At 39.9% G+C, this 20,058-nt stretch overlaps 2 protein-coding genes and 1 long non-coding RNA gene across 4 annotated transcripts in view; 2 read left to right on the top strand and 1 right to left on the bottom strand.

Annotated features, from left to right (window-relative positions):
* The window catches only part of SPATA7 (spermatogenesis associated 7), a 35,834-nt gene extending 34,965 nt beyond the window's left edge, over window positions 1–869 (bottom strand). Inside the window, exon 1 of the mRNA XM_042863983.1 lies at window positions 698–869. Within this exon, the coding sequence (XP_042719917.1) occupies window positions 698–869 (172 nt within the window). The remainder of the gene's footprint in view (window positions 1–697) is intronic.
* A 4,080-nt stretch (window positions 870–4,949) lies between these two features.
* LOC122180260 lies at window positions 4,950–10,967 on the top strand. Of its 2 annotated transcripts, none has more exons than XR_006178975.1 (3): window positions 4,950–4,990; window positions 9,327–9,403; window positions 10,611–10,967. It is a non-coding gene; the product is annotated as an uncharacterized LOC122180260 (long non-coding RNA). The 2 variants fall into 2 exon arrangements; XR_006178974.1 differs by lacking the exon at window positions 10,611–10,967 and adding an exon at window positions 9,847–9,891.
* A 7,646-nt stretch (window positions 10,968–18,613) lies between these two features.
* The window catches only part of KCNK10 (potassium two pore domain channel subfamily K member 10), a 54,935-nt gene continuing 53,490 nt past the window's right edge, over window positions 18,614–20,058 (top strand). Inside the window, exon 1 of the mRNA XM_042868084.1 lies at window positions 18,614–18,665. Within this exon, the coding sequence (XP_042724018.1) occupies window positions 18,614–18,665 (52 nt within the window). The remainder of the gene's footprint in view (window positions 18,666–20,058) is intronic.

The raw sequence follows: 20,058 nt of genomic DNA, 5'->3' as shown, positions 1-20,058 counted from the left end.
GTCACGTGCCTGGCAGCATCCACCTGACCTCCCATCCTTGTCAGAGCTTTTATTTAAATCCTTTACTTCTCAGCCACACTTTCACTAACACCCACTACTCCCCAAAAAACTTGGACCTGCACCCAACAGCCATCTAAATGCAATTCTGCTAACAAAACAAACAACAACAAAAACCCAACACCACTATAAACGACAGTTCAGAGCCGTACCAGCTTTGGAAAAGAAGAAACGTGGCTCCCAAAGGGCGAAGAAATTCAGACTGACAACGAGGCGGCTCTCTCTGCCCATCCCACACCGCACTGACACAGCAGCGCCGAGCGCCAATGAAAGGCAGGAGCAACGCAGCGATACTGCCCGTGAGGCGGACGCTTTAGCGGCCACGTTACTAGGTCGAACCTTTCGCCCCTCGCCCGCGGGGAGGCCGCTGCGGAGCCGTGCTCCCCGCGGGCAAACGCCCGAATGGCTCTGAACGGCCCAGGCTCCACACGGGCCGCCTCGGCCACGGCAATTCGCGCCCCGCACAGCAGGGCAAGCCGTGGGTTGACACCCTAACACGCAAGCAGATCTGCCCGGCCCCTTTCTGGAGAGGACCTCGCCCCAGCACCCCACAGCCGGGAAGACCGGGAAAGGCAGGGCGGCAGCGCGCCCGCGCGCCCCAACGCCGGCAGGCCCCGCCCGCAGCCCCCCGGCCCCGCACCTTGGCTCCGCCTGCCGCCGCCGCTCTCCATCTTCACCCCCATGCTCTCCGGTGAGCCTAGCTTTCGGCTCAAAGCGGCAACAGCTCTGCCTCCGCAGCGGCCGGGTGGGGCGTGGCGCTGAGTCTGGCACGGCGCGACGTGTCCTGGCCCGGGGGCCTCCGCTGTTGCCATGGTGTCGGGAGCGTCGTGCCGAGCGGGCAGGGCCGGGCTAGGCCGCGGCCTTGGGGATGGCTTCTCCCCCGCCTGTAATCCGCAGTAATTGTTTAAACCTGCTTGCAACATGACTGAAAGTAAAAAAATAATTGGTGCCAAGTGAGTGTTTTAAGCAAAATTACTCATGTTTTGTAGGAGAGAATGGCAAGTAGGGAAGCTGGAGTGTTCCCGGCGTGTTACAATGAAGAAATTCACTCTTTCAAAAGAGCAGTTCTTCAGAAATGAACCACAACAGCAAATATTGAAAACCAATGTTTGATCACATCACTGATGTATGTATTAACACTGGTTTTGTTTGTAGTCAACTTTCTGAAGAAGTGATAGGTTTGATTTTACATGGTCACTCCAGAAGTAATGTCTCCTATTTATCTCCATGGAAACTGCGGCAGATGATACAAAGAACACAATAACGTTTATAGAGCGAATTCTCAGCTACAAAACGCTGTTTTTCAATGCAGTCAGCATCCTTAGCTATGCATTTTTGCCAGCGATGAACAAGACCCTTCATCCTCATTCCAGATTCCCAGGAAGTCACAGAAGCAGACATAGTCGTGTGGATGAAACCTGAAGTACTGCTGCACATTCTGTGTGACAGTAGTGCTTACCAAAAATTTCAGAAAACTTTTCAGTAGTCAACTATTGAATGTTGGATGCATAGCTGAAGTTTCTTGTTAACCCCTAGCTCCTGCTGGTCAGCCTGTGGTTTCCCTTCAAAGCTGCTTTAGTAGATCTTTAATGATTTTTTTTATATTCCCATTTATTTTGTGTGAAGTACTCTTTGCATGCAGCCTTAATTCTTGTGCTCCACATTATAGTGATTATTTCGACAGTCTAATACTGCTTTCTGTAAAATCATCTGTAATGATAATTGTTTTTAAGTTTGTCTGAAAGGGGTCAGGAAAGGAAATACAAGCTTCTTTTGATCCTCATTCCAACTCATCTTCCTGACTGTTTTTTTTATAAAGTGTCTGTTCTCATGGTATGTCAACTTCTACCAACCATTAGGTAACAAAATAGCTTTTTTTTTTTTCTATAACAAATAATTTAATAGCATTTTTTCTTTCTCTTATATCTCTTTTGGTGTGAAGGCAATGATATCATTATAATCATAGAATCATAGAATGTCCTGGGTTGAAAAGGACCACAATAATCATCTAATTTCAATCCCCCTGTAATGTGCAGGGTCGCCAACCACTAGACCAGGCTGCCCAGAAGAGTAAGTTGACTCCCCCATGAATAGAAATCCAGAAAGCCCTGAATCCAAATGCTCTTTCTCTTTCCCCTTCCCCCAAAAGGATTTTTGACTGCATGTAAAATTGGAAGTTAGGAGATAGGGCTTCAGGAAACCAGTTGCCTTAGTTGCTGTGTATCAGTGCTTAGACTTCTTTGTAATAATTCATATAATTAAATCAGTAGATTGTGGAGGTAGTGATTGTCTTAAAGTAGTGTCGGTTTCAGATACTTGGTGATACTGCAGAGGAGGTTAAGCGCTTGAGATCTTACTGCTGTGGTGTCCTGGGCTCTAGTTGTAATGCTGTGTATTGGCTTCAGAAATCATGCTACTGAAAATGTCTCTCACTTTTGTTTGTTTTGTTTCTGTTGTTTTCAAATGAGCTGCACACAGCAGTATCTTTATACTTTTAGAATACTTTTTGTTTCATTGTTTGAATTCGGAATTTCACATTCTTGAATTCTCAGTGTATCATTCCCAACGCATAGTAACTAGGCTGTTCTTTCTGACCCTAATGATGTATTTCTCATAGTGCCTTCCCATTGTTCATATGTTTTTTCCACCATATAGATAATTACAACTCCCAAATGTGAGTGTTTTTAGAAACATATCATGACTGTTCCCCTGGTTTCTAGGCAACACTGAGGGAACGTAGCAATTTCCACTAGTTCCCCCTCAATCAGAAGCATCCTAGAAATACCCCAGCTCTGAAGTTTTTTACCTCCAATAGCAACATATACCAGAGCTCTGTGTCTGTAACTGGTCTGACTTGCAATCTTTTGCCCTTTGGCTCTATTGGATCTCTAAGTGTTTATGTACTTCATGTAATTAAAAGCTAATCCTGATATATTGCAACGTACTCACACATTAAGTCCTGCAACACATATTAAATAAAAATAAGTCTTAAAAGAAATTTAATCAGTCATGGATTTTTGATCCATCATAGTAAGTTCAAAAATAAATGAAATGAATTGCTGCAGAGAACAAATTGTTGTCAAAGAAATAGCATATTGAAAATTGTAAATTTTGTCCTCTTCCAAACTGAAAAGAAGAAACACAGCACTAATGTTGTTGGCTGTCTTTCTCAGGAGGGTATTTTCCCATTTTCCATGAAATTTTAGAGCACAGTGTGGTATTAAAGTTTGACTGCACTGGGAGGATGGAAGCAGCAGGAAGAGTCACAGTGGAAAGTCTAGAAGATCACCTGTTCTTATTTGAGAAGGTAAGACTTGCAAATTACATTTCCTCATTTTATCATCTAGGTAGATCTTACTGCGCTCTACAACCTCCTGAAAGGAGGTTGTAGCAAGGTGAAGGTTGGCCTTTTCTCCCAGATAAAAGTTGAAGGATGAGAGGGAATGGCCTAAAGCTGTGCCAGGGGACATTCAGGTTTCCTGTAATAGCAGGAAAAAAATTATTCTCAGAAATGGTGGTAAAACATTGGCATAAGCTGCCCAGGGAGGTAGTAGAGCATCCTCCCTGGAGATGTTCAAGAAATGGGTAGGTGTGGCACTGAGGGACATGGCTGAGTGGCATGATGTCAGTAGGTTGGTCATGGGATTAGATGATCTTTGTGGTCTTTTCCAACCTCAATATTTCTATGATTTTGTGACCTGATGTAGAAGCCTATTGTTTGGCATATTTATGGTTAATAGTATTTTGCAACAAAACAGCATTCTCAAGACCTGTGTAGTGTTTATTTTTGTGGAAGAAACAAATTTGTTAGAGAAAAGGGCATCAGAAAAAGGAAACAGTCCATAAAAAGCTTAGGGTTTTTTTTTAGCACAGATCAGCCTGGTTTCCTCTGAAAAAGACTGCCTGTCAGGCAGGCAGTGCCTCCAACAGATCACATTTCATTTGGGACAGAGATCAATTTGTAATGTCAGAATTCTACATTTCTGGGATTTAGCTGGCTTGGAAAACATGGTTTGTGTGCACCCTGAAGAACTGAAGTCTGCTTTTTTTTTTTTTTTTTTTTTTTTTTAGGGAGTCTTTGCTTGTTTTAAGCCATTGATTTTCCTTCATGCTCTGTTTTCCTTACAACTGTCTAAGTAAGCCTACATATGCAGGCAGAAGACATCCCCAAAACCAAATCTGCACACTGTGCTCATACAGAAAAGCCCTAAATTCATCACACTGTGTACTTTGAGATGGAAATAAGCTTTTTAGTTTTTCTTGAGATTCTTGCTCTCTCCATTTTGGCGTTAGTGCCCTGTTACAGTGGGGCTTTGTCATCTGCCTGTGCCTCAGCATGAGCACCTTCCCAACACTGGCTGGCTGCTGCTCACAGCAGGCAGCTGCTGCCTTGCAGAAATCCCCAGCCTGCACTTTCAGATTCATTGCATTCATTCTTCTGCAGTGGTCTAGAAAGAAAAATGTTTCCCTGAAACATCAGAGGAGGCAGTGCTTTCTGAACACATTTAAACAGACTGCCTGAGCAGACTTTTTGTTCTTACCTGGGAAATTATTGTGTCAGGCAAAAGGAGTAGTACTCAAAGAGCTGGTGCAAGGGCAAAGACTGAAGTAAATTCTAGGGTGTTTTTTTAAGCACACTTTTCTAGGAGAAATTTTTGGTCTGCCTCTGTGCTACATGGTTGTTTGATCATTTGGTCCTTAGAGTTTGTATGGGAACTGCTGAGTCACGGCCTGAACCTCTGATTGATCACCTGAGGTGAGCCATGAGTCAGCCAGAGGAGCACAGGTGAAGGCAATTCAGCTGTGCCGCCAGAAGGGGTGGAGCCAGGCTGCACCCCTCCTGGACCTATTTAAGAGCTGGCTACCAGCGGGGAAGGATCTTGTCTGGAGATCCCCTCTTCTGGTTTTTTTTGTAGGTGAGCCTAGAATATGGGTAAGCCTTCCGTTTAGTCTTTCCTGTTACCTTAGTCTGCTTTGCCTAACTCTCTTGTTCTTTTTGTGATTATAACATCTTGATACCCACTGATTATACAGAGTTGTTTAAAGTCATGTAGTCATTGTTACTTTCAAAATGATAAGAGAGTTATGTATTCTGATAGGGCTGGAGACTCTCTACCTTTCTTCATGGCAGTGTGTTTAGTTGTTTTGTTACAGTTGTATGGCAACAGTAGTCAGATATTTTTGTAAATGCTAGGGTCCCACTGGGAATGGTGATGCAGAAACAGTTAAGAGGAGATGATCCATGTCTTAATACTTGAAGTTTTTAATGTGCTGTAATTTAAAATGCAATAAGAGAGAATGTGATAAGGAAGATGGTTGAACTATAGCAATATATAATGGCGCAGTGTTAAGTTGCCATACTTTTTGTTGCTTTTAGAAGAAAAGGTCTCCCCTGCAGTATGAATAAGTACTACCAAAACTCCCTCAGGAAGCTGCTGTGCAGATGTACTCTGTACATCTATTCTTTCTCTTCAGTTTTATACAGTCATATCATGCATCTGCCCTGTGGTACAAAAATATTTTTTAAATGTAACAGGGAAAAAGCATATAAATTGTACATGATATTTTGGGCTGTAATGTAAAACCCAGTAGCTGGGGTGACTCAAGATCTACTTGTATTTATTCTTACACTATGTCATTTTCCATTTATCTACTGCTCCCATGAAAGTTTACAGACAAGAAGACTGTAAATGAAAAATAGCTCTTTTTCAGTGCTGACTGCTGAGAACTGTTCTTTTCTCATTATTTTATTTGAATGATTAGGTATTGAGAATACACTGCAATAACTAAAGATGTAATTGGAATTTTAAGAGGGGGAAAAAAAAACTACATAAATGTCATAACTGGTTGCCCAGAGCATAAGGTATGTTTTATTTTCTAATATTTTCTGTTGTGTCACAAGCAGATACATACTCACAGAAACTAAGAGGAAAAGGATGAAAATGTATTTTCAATATTTCACTCAATAACAGAAAATTGCGACTCAAATTAGAAAAATATAAATGACACAGCTCTATTAAGATCAGTGAATAGACCAAGATGGATTGCCTGTATCTACCCAGCCTACAGCAGGCAGACAGAAGAATGTCAATGCAGCATTTGTGTGGCCCATCTAACTTGTACACAGCCATTACAGAGTGCTCATACTTGTTTAGTATTATGTGAATCCATGCACATCCTTGAACAAATGGGATCCTGTGTGCTCAAGAGAGTTCCTTTGGATATGACAAGGTCAAGAGGAGAAATCCTCAAGGGTGGCTTTAAAATTGCTTGCAAGACAAAAAAACAAATATACTCTAGTTTTCCACTGCAGTTTCATATCTATCTGCATGGTTCGTGACATACAATTTATCTAGAAATAGAAATTCCCAACTGGAATAGTTTGGGGATTTATTTTGGATTTAGAAGGTACTGTAATGGCATTGCCTCTTTGTTTACGCTTACTGGAAGATGAAGATGACAGACTGAGAAAATCTCTTGCATGCTGTGTTGCATAAGTAATAGCGATTTCTGTCACTTTAACTACTTGTAACTATGTGTGAAAGAAAGCAGTGGGCAAGAGAACAACAATAATCAAATTGGAGGGTATGAAGTGTAACTCTTGCAATAAATTTTGTAAGAGTATTTTTTTCTGTGGAATCATTTTATTAATAGTAGGGGGGAAAAAAAGAACAAAATAAGGACATTTTAGGAAGAAGGACAGTAAGTACTTTCTGTTACATTGTCTAAAGCTTTCCTTCAGTTTAAAGTTATATTCCAAGGAAAAAAAACTTATTGAACTTACGCATTACTTATTGAACTTGTGCATTGATACTGATATCATAAGACTTCAGGAAAGTCCACATTCTGATTGAGACAGAACCTGAATTTTAATGTTTTAGAACTTGGTATAATAGCACCTTCTTCCCCCATAAACATGTTATATGCATCAGGAAAGAAAATAAGAGATCAGTTTGATGGATGTTTCACAGACCCAGGAGTCAGGATGCTCACAGTTTGTTTACAGTCTGTCGGTGACTTGTGTGACCTTGTGTACACCCCGAGTCAGGTACCTGACTAGGCTGCTGTCTAAATCACCTTAATATGATTCATAGCTTGTAGTAAAATGGCGATACTTAGTTAGCTCACTTGTCTTCACGTTGGAATGAGATTTCTGCACTGTACTTCTTATCAGTAGGAACACAAATGACATTCTATTGTTTGAATAATAAATATCAAAACTGCAGATTACAAGATACAGGTGAGTACTGAACGCAATATTTATTTTTAATCTTCTGTCACAGAAAGCAGCAGGGTAAGGCTGACTTTCAATATTAAATGTGAATAGCACTGGCTGTTGATCGATAACGTAATGGAATATAGAAGGAATTGAAATTATTCTGAGTAATCAAACCAGTTGTAGAATATAGAAATAAAGGAAAATATAACCAGGATAGGGATAAGTCTTACGTGCTATGATGGTTTCTTTAATAACAGGCAACAACATTGTATTAATGTTTAATAAACTGCTCAGGCTCTGTCTTAAAAATTTTATGCTTTTATTTAAAAGTTTGCTCCCATTTTATTCCGTAGGGGGGTGTATGCCAGTGTTGTACCAGTGCTAATCTCAATTCTAAATAATTTTTATTTCATCTTGAGATTGGTAACTTAGTTGTGGCTAGCTGTGTTCCTTGGCCCCATGCAATTCTCTTTTATTCCTGTACTTTTCTCAGAAGTTTCTGGAGTGACCTCACTGTGGGCTAAGCTCTTTCTGTCTGAACAATAAGGGATCCAGTTAAAAAATACTTGCAGATGCTTTTCAATCCAGCAGAAGTTGTGAGGAGGGAATTTTCACTTTACTGGAGGTGTAGTTATCTGACTCTTAGTGGTGTTTGTTAATCATTTCTCTAAATCCAGAGATTTAGATCTGAAGAGAAAGCAGTTTGAGATTCAAGTTATTTGATTTTTTTTTTTTTTTAAAGAATAATGCAAGTTTTAAGTAGCCTCAGTTGTTCCTTGACCTAATAACATTAGCAGTTTTTTTAGGTGGAATTACATACTTGAGAAGTAATAGGTCACGTTTAAAGCAGAGTTCTTCCTGAGAATAAAATGGAGGTGAATACAAACTGTGTCAGATTGTCTTTTGATTGGCAGGTGTGAAGGTACATTTTCCTTGTTGCTCTGGAATTGTCTGAGGAAGAAATGGTTCTTTCAGTAATTTTGGGATGACAGCAAAAATCTTTGATTTTAAGAAGCCAGAAATTGGGGTGAGGGTAGACCTATCAATTCTCCTTCTCTTTTCTGTGTAAGAAAAAGTGATTGCATTTTGTTTGCTGAAAATTGATGTATTTTTAATTTAAAGATTTCACTGACCATTTCTTTTGGATTTCAGTAAGTTTTGTGGATTACATTACTGGTAAAGAATTTGTGTTTTCTATGATTCTGTGTTGTTGTGGCTGTGGCAGCAATACTGAGCTGACAACTTGCTTCTCCAAAATAGTGAAAACATATAGCTATATTAGTTTATTGTCTTAAAAGTCAGTTCCCATGGCAGCCTCTCCTTCTCTGAAGATGCCATAGGCTAGCAGACTCTTGTGTATCTGATGTTTGCAACAGCTGGATTTCCTCCTACTACCATGTAGCAGGAGAATCAGAAACAGCTGCAAATAAAAGCACTTTAGCTGCTTTCTATTACTAACCCCTGATTAATGAATAATTAATATGATTGTAGAAAATAAAGTAGGCCAAAAATAGATCTTTGTTTTAGTGACACAATTCCTCAAGCTAAACCTTAAATATATTCATTTTGTAAAATTTCATAAAAAAACAGCCGTGTCCAAGAGAATTTTCACACACAATCCATCTACTTGTTGTATTTCAAATCTTACTGTTTTATAAACATTTGTTGTAACAAAAAAAAAAGGATAGATATTTAAGCAAGTTTGTTTTTTCCTAAGAGTAAAACAGATCTAAACTAACACCTGTCTTAATGGTGTCACACCTCTGAAGCAGAAAAGGCATGTTCAAGAGTCAAATACTAAATACAATCTCTTTTGTTTTTGAATTTGTCACTAGTTATGTTAGTATTAATTTCTTTGCTTCAGTGAGTTTCATATAAGAACTGAGAAGACAGAAGGATCCTGGATTTTCTGTGGTTTACCTAGAATATATCTTTACCCAGTTACGAGAGAAATAAATGTGTTAGTATGTGAAAAAGCCTGAAAAAAAATTATGCAAAAAAATTGTAAATAAGTAAAAGTTGCAATAGACTATTAATGACTGTATTTCAGTTTTGGCCACTGGTTTTCAAGACAGGGATTTACTGGAGTAAGAAAAATGAAGTTGACATACTGCAATACATTAACAGGTATGGATTTCTGTGATTAAATAAAATGAAAAGTTGAAGAGCCTTCATAATATGTTCTTTTTTGATTGTTACAAAATCAAGAATGAACTATTAATTATAATTAAAGGATGATGTTATATTGCCAGAAACTAATATGAACTGCTGATTTATAACCCAAGAAGCCAATGTGCATAATTCATTGATATTTGTGATAATTAAGAAGGAGGATGGTTTTATGCATAGAATATTTTATATGGAATGAACTGCTAGTAGAGGTATATTTTTACCAAGTAGAATGATAGTAGCTGATGTGTGTATGTTTTGATTCTTGCACTGTTTTTTTTTTTTTAACAGTATTTTTCAGTTTATCAGTCTGGGTTCTTACATCGTAAAATTATTATGATTTTTCCTGGCTAAGTGTTTGGCTTTGAAAAATCTCATTTCCATTTTTCACTCTATTCAAGATCTTCATGAAAGTAAATGAGATGCTAGACCATTCTGTACGCCAGTAATCTCATCTGTAAGAAGATTTTCATGATCCTTTTTTGCTAGAGATGCTCAGCTGGAAGATGCAAAAGAATAGAATAAGCTGTATTATGTTTCTCCTTGAAATATCAAGTACAAGCATTGACAAAGGAAAGGTATTGATCTATCTAACAAGGACATGTAATGGCAAACTTCCATGCCTGTTTATATATTTAGCAGCATCTAATGTTAGCATCAAATTTCTGTCAAGATTTATATAACTGTAGCTGCACTGATTTCTCACTTGGTATGCAGAAAACTTGTGCCATAAATGTACACTTCTACATTACTTCTGAACTCTTCAATTGAGTAAATTATTACCACTGTTTGTGTAGATAATTAGTTATGATGATGACAGAACCTTCATTTGTTCCATCGTCTTCCTTTACTCAAAATGCTTGCAACTTATCTTGGTGCTAAATTCTTTACTTCCTTTATTCTATTACCATGGTTAGGGTACTGAGGGATTTGATGTTATATGTTAAAAAGAAGATATGCAAGATATTTAGGTGCCTAACTGCTGTTGATTCATTTGGTGTTGGTTGCCTAAAAAACTTTTGGAACCTGGGCAGGAATGATTGCTTCATATTCCTGAGTTCTTTGCTGGTCAACTGGAAATAATTTAAAGGGGCATTTTTTTTTTTCCTGGAGTGAATACCTAGCACTGTCTGCAAACTGTTTTTTTGTTTTTTTTTTCCTCAAGGTTTCTTCATCTGTGGATGGAAAAGCACTTGGCACTTTTGAACACATTGGTTGACAATGCAATACTGAAACAGTCACCAATCCCCAATACTCTCTAGAATTTCAAAGAAGTGTTCTAAATGAGGGCTGAGGAGTGCCTTAGTGCCTTAATAGTTAGCCTTGTGAAATTAAAAAAAAAAAAGTGGAAAGTAAAAGGAAATATCTGATTTGTACATGTGTTTTGTAGTACAAGTAATTTTGATCTATCTTTTAAATGTATTAAATTTCTGGGCTAGAGATTATCCATGTCTTGTTTGTATAGTAAGGAAGATTACTAAATGGGATCTTCATATAAAAATACAGCATGAAGATGTAAAAATGTTTTTTGTTGTTCATTTTAAACAGAAGATCCCAAGATTTTACATGTTACATACAACGGTAACTGCAGCTGTTTTAGAGCAGCAGGGAGGCATTCCTGAAATGCTCTGTAAAATACTTAAATAATATCTGCACTCAGAATGTAAATATACAAAGGAGGCAGCTTGTAGAGAACCTGCAATTGTTAGCTTAGGAAGCTTATGCACATTATTTTTTCTATTCTTCAGCATGAAGACTTGTTATCACAGTACAATTCCCAATTCACATAACCTTATATTTACATTTATATTCCCAGACTACATATAGTCCAGAAGCTTACTATAATTATGTAGGGTGACACTTCTTTTCATGGGTAGCAAAATGAAATGCATGTTACCTGCTGGTCTGTAGGCTGTAGCAGATCTGCTAACTGTGCGAAGCCACTGCCTATGGATTGATTAACACTGAGCTTCTCACTTGGGTGAAAGTATGCCACGTGTGAATAACACTGCAGTCTCTTGCCATGTTACATCTAAACTTGTAATCCCACTATATCTTATCTAACAATATAGTGCAGAACAGTTAATGAAATGGAGAGTATGATAATCAGGGTAGTTGTTGTGGAAGATGATGTTATATACTGGGATGAATCCAGTCATTTCATTATTTCCTTTTTTTTTTTTTCCCCAAGTCCAGAAGATTCTACTTATGGGTTTGTATTTCTACTTCTTATATGGCTATATATATGTGCATGTGTATGATTTGTGTATATATTCAAACTGGGATTCATCTACTGTATCTTCAGAAATGTGGGAATAGCTCTTTTTTCCTTGCTATATTAAGATTTTCCATCATGAGACATTTTTCTGCTCATCATTATAATGCCTGGCACTGCTCCTGTAATAACTATTAGTAATTTTTAATTTACACTCAGAACATAGCCCCTGCTCTTCTTAAATCAGAATATTAATGTACTGATTTGGTTTTGCTTGAAATACCATACTATTTCAAGGTCTTTTTCTCAAAGAGGTCCAGTGCTGATGTGGCTGGTTGTGTGCAGATATAAAGACCTATGCAATTCAGAGTGTTACCTTTCGAACAGTGGCTGAAGTACTGACAGTGAGAGTTCTGCATCTGTGTGGTTGGCTGAAAGGTGTCTGCACTCAGCTACGAAGTTGGGAGAAGCTAGAGGAAAGATCTAGTAGTGCAACTGAAACTGAAGCTTTATTTCATTCCCTGTTCCACAGCACCATGATAAATACCATCACCTTCACATTTTTGTAACAGCTTCTTACTACATGAGTGGTAACTAAGTTACCTAATTTAGGAAGTTGTAAAGCTCTACTGAGTAATGTCAAAAGGATGATGATTACTGCAGGTGTTGTAGTCAGCTCTTTAAATGCTCAGTATATCATCTTTCTTCCCTTGCTGTTCAGAGTAGATAAGAAAAAGACATGACTGAAAACTGTAGGAGGACTGGTCACAGTTAATAGTGTCTGTGCAGACTGTTCCTCCTTGCTTCATGTATTCTATACTTGCATTAATACCTACATTTAATAGGCTGCTGTGAGGATTCTTCCGTGATGATACAATGAAGAACACTGAAGGGAACAGCTGCATTTACTGGCATGCTTGATTCTAAGAAATGATGAAAGTTTTCATTACGAAGTGTGGTAAGACATTGCTTCTGAGACTAGCATTGACTTCCTTCGTGTTTGGCTCCTAAACTTGCCCTACTCTCTGGTAAGTTTGCATGTCATGTATGCTAGAAGGCAAATCTGAGAACAGGATATGCAAGTAGTTGACTTAGTTTACTAGTCCTGCAGATTAGGTAGGAAATAGTCAGATTATACTGCAGTAAGGAAAATAATCTGAAGTCTTGCCCAAGATCCTTACGTGTTCTAAGTACAAATCTTTGTAAGTATATTTATTCAATCTGAAGACATTAAACAAAGAAATATTGGAACAACAATTGTATACATAAAATCACACTTCTGTTTCCCTTGCTGTTCTTTAGTGGTGCAATTGTTGATGACTCCTTCGATGATTTTATATGCAGATGTGATTTAATGTATTTCTGTAATGCATTGAACACATCCACTCATTTATCCACCGTTCTTCTTTCAATCTGCTGCTACACTGCCTTAGAAAGCCTGCATTGTCACTGCATTGGCTCTGCATCGCCTTGGCAGGCCAGACTCTCGCCTGGAACGTGGGAAAGCAGTGCCTGGGGCCAGGCGCTCATGCAGCAGGGAGGCTTGTGCCGAGGCTGCGGAATCGGCGCTTCCTCGCAGCCCCTGCCCGTGGCTGACTTCAACTGTCCAGGGTCCTGAAGCCACCAGCGGGCCGGGCGCGCTTCTGCACGCTGCGCGCGTCCTCGCACGACTCTGCTAGTGATGTGACTGACAAAGAAACATAGGTATCTCTGAAAGCCAACCCTCAAATTTCCTGTTTAATATAGAGAAAAGTTATCGACCTGCTAAGGTAAAGCTTCATGTAGCTATCTAGTAATAAATCTTTAACAAATGACAAGAGGAAAGAAAACAGTACTGCTACTGCTCTAAAATGAATTTGGTGGCTTGTTTTTATTAATCAAGCTTTCTATTTTTGTTAAATATCAGACTTTGATCTTATGAGGATTCTTTGCAGACATCATGGAAAAAAACTAAGGGCCAGATTGTAATTCTCCCATGACTGTGATTCAGGAGTAATTGTACTGAAGTCAAATTAAACTAATATGAAACAGATGTAAGTGGGTTCCATCAGAGATTCAGTACTATAGAGCTTGAGTTAATACTTGTTTTACATGACAGACCTTTCTGAACAAAATGCTACATTATATTATTACAGTAATAATGTGCATGGACTGTAATTTTAAAGATAGAATAAAAATGTGAGCTAACTATGCCACTTCAGTCCTTGCTAGCACAATAAAGGGACTGGCATAACAGGTGTCTGAAAGCTCGACTCTGGCTAATGAAAAAATATTACCAGGAAAGAACTGAGGATGAAGTAGATAATTACAACATGCAAAGCAGGCACCCTCACTTCAGTTCTGGCATTTAGGGGATGGATGCTTACAATGAGGCTGGGAATATGAATGGTGCGTTAGGATGTGAGAGATAGGATCCATAGTGTATTCTGTTTAGTGTCACTGGCTAAAGGAGTTTGTAGATTGTCTGTGGTAACTTAAACACATCAGATCTGTGCAGATCCTGTTCTGGAAAAGGCTATTACAAAGCCTCAGATTCAGTGATTTCGTTAATAAATAAAGACTTGCATTTCTATGGGTTCATCTCTGCATGAATGAAAATCGGGGCTTAATGATTTCTAAGAAACACCAAGCAGTAAAAGGCAATAGCAAGTTTGTTTTCCTTGCACAAGATGAGGTAATCCTGATTATTAGTTAACTTTTTAATTCCCAGGCACACTAAATCTTCTGAAAACCATCAGAAGAAAATTATTCAGTTTACTCCATAGAGAAGGCTTTGTAAGTCTTCCTACACACAAGGCTTCCTAGGAAGTAAAAAAGCTATAAAATTTTTCTTCACTGGGTCTTGTCCAAATTCATACTACTGAAGACAGAACATAAAGAACAGAATGCCCTTCACTGGATTTATACTTTGGATTTCTTAGTCTTAGGGTAAAAAAGAGCAGTCCGTGGCAATAAACTAAACAAAGAACAATCTTCAAAATCAGAAATAGCACATTTCTAGCAACCATAAACTGAATAGTTACGTGCACATGTACATACTGCAAAGTGATGATGCAAAGACTGCAAAAGAATTCCACCTAACCATATTGTATTCCTTCAGTATGTTCAAGAAATTTAACATAAAAGTTACAGATGATTTCAATCTACCACTGATGCATTTTCTACTTCCTACTTACTGCATTTACTAGGTATAAGATATATTTATTATTCTTTTCTGCTATGGCCTTCTTTCAGTTACACCGGAACAGCTTTTAAGTCACTCATGCCATATTGTTGAACAATAAAATGGAACTTAGCATTTTATTCTTCTGTCAGTGAGATTGTGTGTAATAAATAGCGTCTTGTTGGTTGTGTTTTGATGGTCGCAAGTCAATCCCTACAAGACACTGATCTCAGCTAACACCAACTCTGAGGATGTAAGATCTGAAGAATTTAGGCAGACTGATTTGCTAAATTACTGTTAAAAAATCAAGACCTGAAAAATGTTATGCAAGTACTAAAGTAGATTGATTATGCTTTATTTTTTTTTTCTTGGTGGTCTCCTATTTAAATATTAAACATTACTGAATCCACTTGGCTTATAAAAGTTGACAGAGTAACAGCTTGAAATACTATAGCTTCAAGGCACCAGTTCTGCCTATCATGAGAATTCGACATCACTGAGGGGTGAAAGGCCTTTTATTTGCATAAGATAATAGTTACGTTTCTATGCAACAGCTGTGCTGTCAGTGAAAGATGCGCTCATTGTGCCAAATCCATCTCTGGAGTAACCCCATTGATTTTAAATGAGCTACTTTGGGAGTAAATTGGCCAACTAGATAAAACTACAGGTCTCAGGTATTGAAATAATTGAGCAAGATTTCCATGATCATAACATGGTAAAAAATTGCAAAACAATTGTATGATATCATGTATTTCTGTACCTGAGAGATCACAATCAATTTACAGCAAGATTTTTAAGCTGTATAGCTGGAGCCAAGACAAAAATTGCTGTAAAGCTTACAGATAGTTTTGAGGAATATGGGAACATCGGGTGGTTACAATGACAGGAATATAATATTGTTTCATTATTACGAACTTAGCGTTTTAATGATACCATAAGTCAAATAAATATGATGCTTTTCTGAAGATAATGTAAGGTTCTTAAGGCCACATTAAAATTACTCTTCTTTAGACAGCAAAAGACAGGATCTGTTTATTTGCAAATGCTTGGGAATGAAATTGCCTGAAGATTTCATCTCTAGACTATAGGTTCACTTTGTGCTTACGTTAGCAAGTATTAAATGCTGTTGGCCTTTCAGAAGCCAGTTTGAATTTGTTGAATTTGGGTGAGTTCTCAGTGGACAGATGATTACAGCATAATAACTACCTCATCAGTTAACTGTTAGTTGTTATGGCAAAAAGACAAAAGTATTGCTTGGGTTAGAGTGACGGAGCTCCTAATCACAACTAAGTAATATTTGTCTATATGTAAGTTTTACTAGTAATATAAAAGGAAGATATTAATAATAAACTGGAAACCGGCATACTGAAGAAATGTTATACACATGCATAGATTTTATGTATTCATGTGTGTATACATATATTATACATATGGAGAGAGAGAGAGCATTAGAAGTCCTTTAGAATAAGGTGTTCAAAAGTCTCCGAAGTCTTTCTAGGTTACTAGAATAGCAAAAAGATTTTCAGTCATGATCAAGCAATCATGCTGCACAATTAGCAAAGCCTACTCTCAATTTTTTCAATTCAGTTTGCAGAAGTAACGTCAACAGGAATCCCAAAGCCTCTTCAGAATGTCTTGTAGGATACTTACAAAGGAAATACCTTGTTCTTCTGGTGTTATTGCAATCATCTCAAATTCAAATCTGACTGAGCAGGCTCATTATAATTCTTACCGTGTTCTCCCTTGAAGCAGCCTCTCCCGCCTCCTCCTGTACAGAACAAAACAAGAGCCACGGGGGTGCTCAGATTAAGAAAAGACACCCAGCACCTCCCCCCAAGGAAAACTTGCACTACTATTTCATATAGTACCTCCGAAGTACATACTGCTTTAAAGGACTTTCATGCCACTGCCAAATTAAGGTGATGGATTCACAAATACTGGTTTTCTCTTCCTGGGTAAGGTTGAACAAAGAGCGTGTGTGCAGGAGTGTGTGTTATTTACCTTCTGAATCTGGAAGTGTAAAGAGCATGCAAATCTTCACAATGAGAGTTTCCCAAGGAGAACCACACGCTTCAGACAGCCTAATTTTTCACCTGGATAAGATTTCTCTCTTTTTTTCATACAGGTTTAACTAACATCTGAGCAACAGATAGGAAAACAAGACAGTGCAATTGGGTGAAAAGAAGTTTAGGGCAAAAAGTGCAGGAAAAGAAGTTGTCTTAAGGAGCAAGTTTATAATCTGAATTTGATTCCTGGAAATTCAGAAGGCTTTTTTGGCTATAAACCTCAGTCTGATTCTAATGTGAGTCTCTGACACATGACCCATGTAAACATGTGGATATCTCCCACCAAACCATTCCCAGTGATTTATGTGCTTTTCACAGTTTGAAAAACCGGAGGCAGGACAGGGTTAACCTTTCACACTCTTCCTTCAGCCCTGCAGATGGGCTGGGGTTTTGTTTTCCTGGCTAAAGGAGGGAAGCTGAGGCATACATTGTAACTCGAACTGAAAGCACTTCTGGTGTAAACTGTCAGCAGCCTAATTTGTATTTGAGGAAAACAGGAGCAGGAGGGAGAAGAGGATAACTGCAGATTGCGCAAGGAGTAAATGTCTGATAAAGGCACAAGGGACACCCCAGCGTCCTCCACTTTTTCCAAAGCACCTGGGGGCTTGGAAGGTCACTGATACCCCTGAGCCTCCTTCCAGCCCTCCTACCCCCACCCCTGACCACATCTTTCAGCCCTGCCTGAACGCCAGGTGTCTATCCGTGTCCCCCCAGTGGAGCAGGCAGGGCACAGGGAGACCCTGGTTGGTCGAGGTGCTCTTTTTAGGCTGGGCTGCCGGCTTTGAGCATCCCTGCCCTTCCCCTCCCCCGGTGCTGCGGAGTCTCTGGCTGCCACCGTGCTGCTGCCATGTGCTGCTGCTAATAGCTAGCCGAGCGTGGCTGCGGCTGCCAATTCTGCCAAAGCAGCCTGCATCCTCCTGCGGGGCCGAGGACCCAGTAAGTATCGCAGGAAGCCTCGCCTCGCCTCCCCTCCCCTCCCGGGGCACGCGGCGCCGCCGCCGCCTCCTCACAAAGGGATTCGCAGCCTCTTCCCACTCCCTTTTTAAGGCAGTGAGGAGAGGGACTCGGTGAATTCCCTTCAAAGCTATAGGGTGGCTTCCTCCTCCTCCTCCTATCATCCTTCCTGCTTCGGCTCTCCTCAGCTAGCCAGGCTGCTGCTACCCCCAGCCAAGGGTGCCCAGCCTTCCCCCAGCCATGCCGCTGCGGCTCGCCCCCGCTGGCTGACCTGTTACTCTCCTAGTGCTGCGGCCGAGCTGACGTGGGCTCAGCTTTGGGGTGTGTACGTGTGGGAGGTGTCCCTGGGGGTGGGCTTGGCTCGCTTCCTGAGGGCTGCCCAGCCCCGAGCCCCTTAGGTGGGCTGCAGCGGGGACTGTGCCGCCCCAGCATCCGCGAGGCGAGCCCAAGACTCAGCAGCACACGCTGCCCAGCCCCGGCCCCTGCGGCCCTTACCTTATCTCCACTCCCGCTTTCTGCTGGGGTGTCCGCACCCCTCCTCACCTCCCTCTGCAAACCCCACCGCCCTGCTCCCTTTCCCGCCCCTCCCCACCCCTCCCCACTTTCTTTGATTTATTTGTGTATCGCTTGCCTTGGCAACCACCAGTTTCCCTCAGTCAAACAGCGCAGACTCCCTATAATTTGAAATTAATTTGTTTGACTGCAGCATTGAGACAGGAAGGTCGGGAAATTTATTTAATTCTTTTTTCTCCCTGTGTAAAAAGGAAGCGATGAAATTTCCAATCGAGACTCCAAGAAAACAGGTGAACTGGGATCCTCAAGGTTGGTGAATCTCTATTACTATCATTATTACAATAATAACAATTATTAGTATTATTCCTTCTGTCTCGTGACTCGCAGGAGACTATTTGACTCCAAATGGGAGGAGACGCTGGATGCTTGTCTGCCTCCCATGTGCTCTGTTCGTTCTTCCTTGCTCAGCCCTACCAGGGCGTTAGAAATTGCTCCGAAGATGTGGGGTTGTGTGGGTACGTGGTTAAAACCTCATCTGGGTGTAAGTTTTTTAGTCCTGTATTTGATGTCTCCCTTTCCTTCCCTCCTTTTTCTTGAATATTTCCATGGCAAACTTGCCTGGGATGGCTGTGATCTCTGGCTCAGAGCATTGTTTGTTTTATCTGTCACTCCTTTGTTGTTTCTGGTCATCATTGTCTCTGCTAAATGGGTGGTACAGGAGTGGACACAGATGTGACAGCTTGCTAAGGGCTCCTCTATGGTAAATGCTGGCAAGCAACTTGAGCAAAATGCTGCTGCAATATAGCCCATAATGTGGACAGTATAAAAACACACATTAAATAATGGAGCCCAAAGGGACCTTTTGACTTTTTACACTGTCTTATAAACAATTGCTCAGCCCAAGCGGATAGTTTGATTAACTCTGTACTTAGCCTTGGAGTCTGTCTTGGGGAGTGTTTGTGTGATGGTGGCAGGAGATTTACGCCAGTGCAGTGGTTTTCAAAAAAATGATCTAAGTTGTGTTTTAAAATAAACCTTTTTTTTTTTTTTTTTTTTTTGCCTGGGCACGGGAAGAAGTTCATGTGCATCATACAGAAGAAATAACTGAAAAAATCCTACTGGCAATGTATATATTGGTGTGTCATATTTCTGTGCATTGATACAGGAGCAAAGCAACTTGGAGCCATATGCTGAGGTTTGCAGTAGAGCTGCTGGCAGCTAGTTGCTGTGTAGCAGTGCTTGCAGGAAGTATGAAGTGATAGCATGGATTTTATGTATTCAGCTTTATTCTGCAGGTCTGGTTTTAGTGGTCAATTTGTCTGTCACTCTCTGTGTCCTAATGTCTAAAAAAGAACCATTAGAAACATTTTCTCTTGGTGTAGAAGAAATATAGCAGAATAGACATCTTTCTGCCGAGCAGATCTGGTGTGCTGTTTGCATAGGATACACAATTAAGCTTTAGTTTAAGCCTTACTACATCTTTAATTAGGTGAAAGCTGAAGTCAACACATCAGCCTCCTCCACCCTCAGATTCACAGCCAGCAGTAACACTAACACATGTGCTTATTTCCATAGGAGCATATTCCCTATTCTGTGGTCAAAATCAGATGTAGTGAAAACTTGCTCTTCCCAGGTGCCTTTTTGAATGTGTTTTCTGTAGCTTAATTTTACTCCATTGTATGCATTGTAAAATGCCTTTTAC

The sequence above is a fragment of the Lagopus leucura genome, unplaced genomic scaffold (assembly GCF_019238085.1).
Source record: "Lagopus leucura isolate 7727_CA_CO unplaced genomic scaffold, USGS_WTPT01 Super-Scaffold_1, whole genome shotgun sequence".
Classification (NCBI taxonomy): Eukaryota; Metazoa; Chordata; class Aves; order Galliformes; family Phasianidae; genus Lagopus; species Lagopus leucura.
Note: the sequence above shows the minus strand (reverse complement) of the source record. Positions and strands in the feature narration are given on the sequence as shown.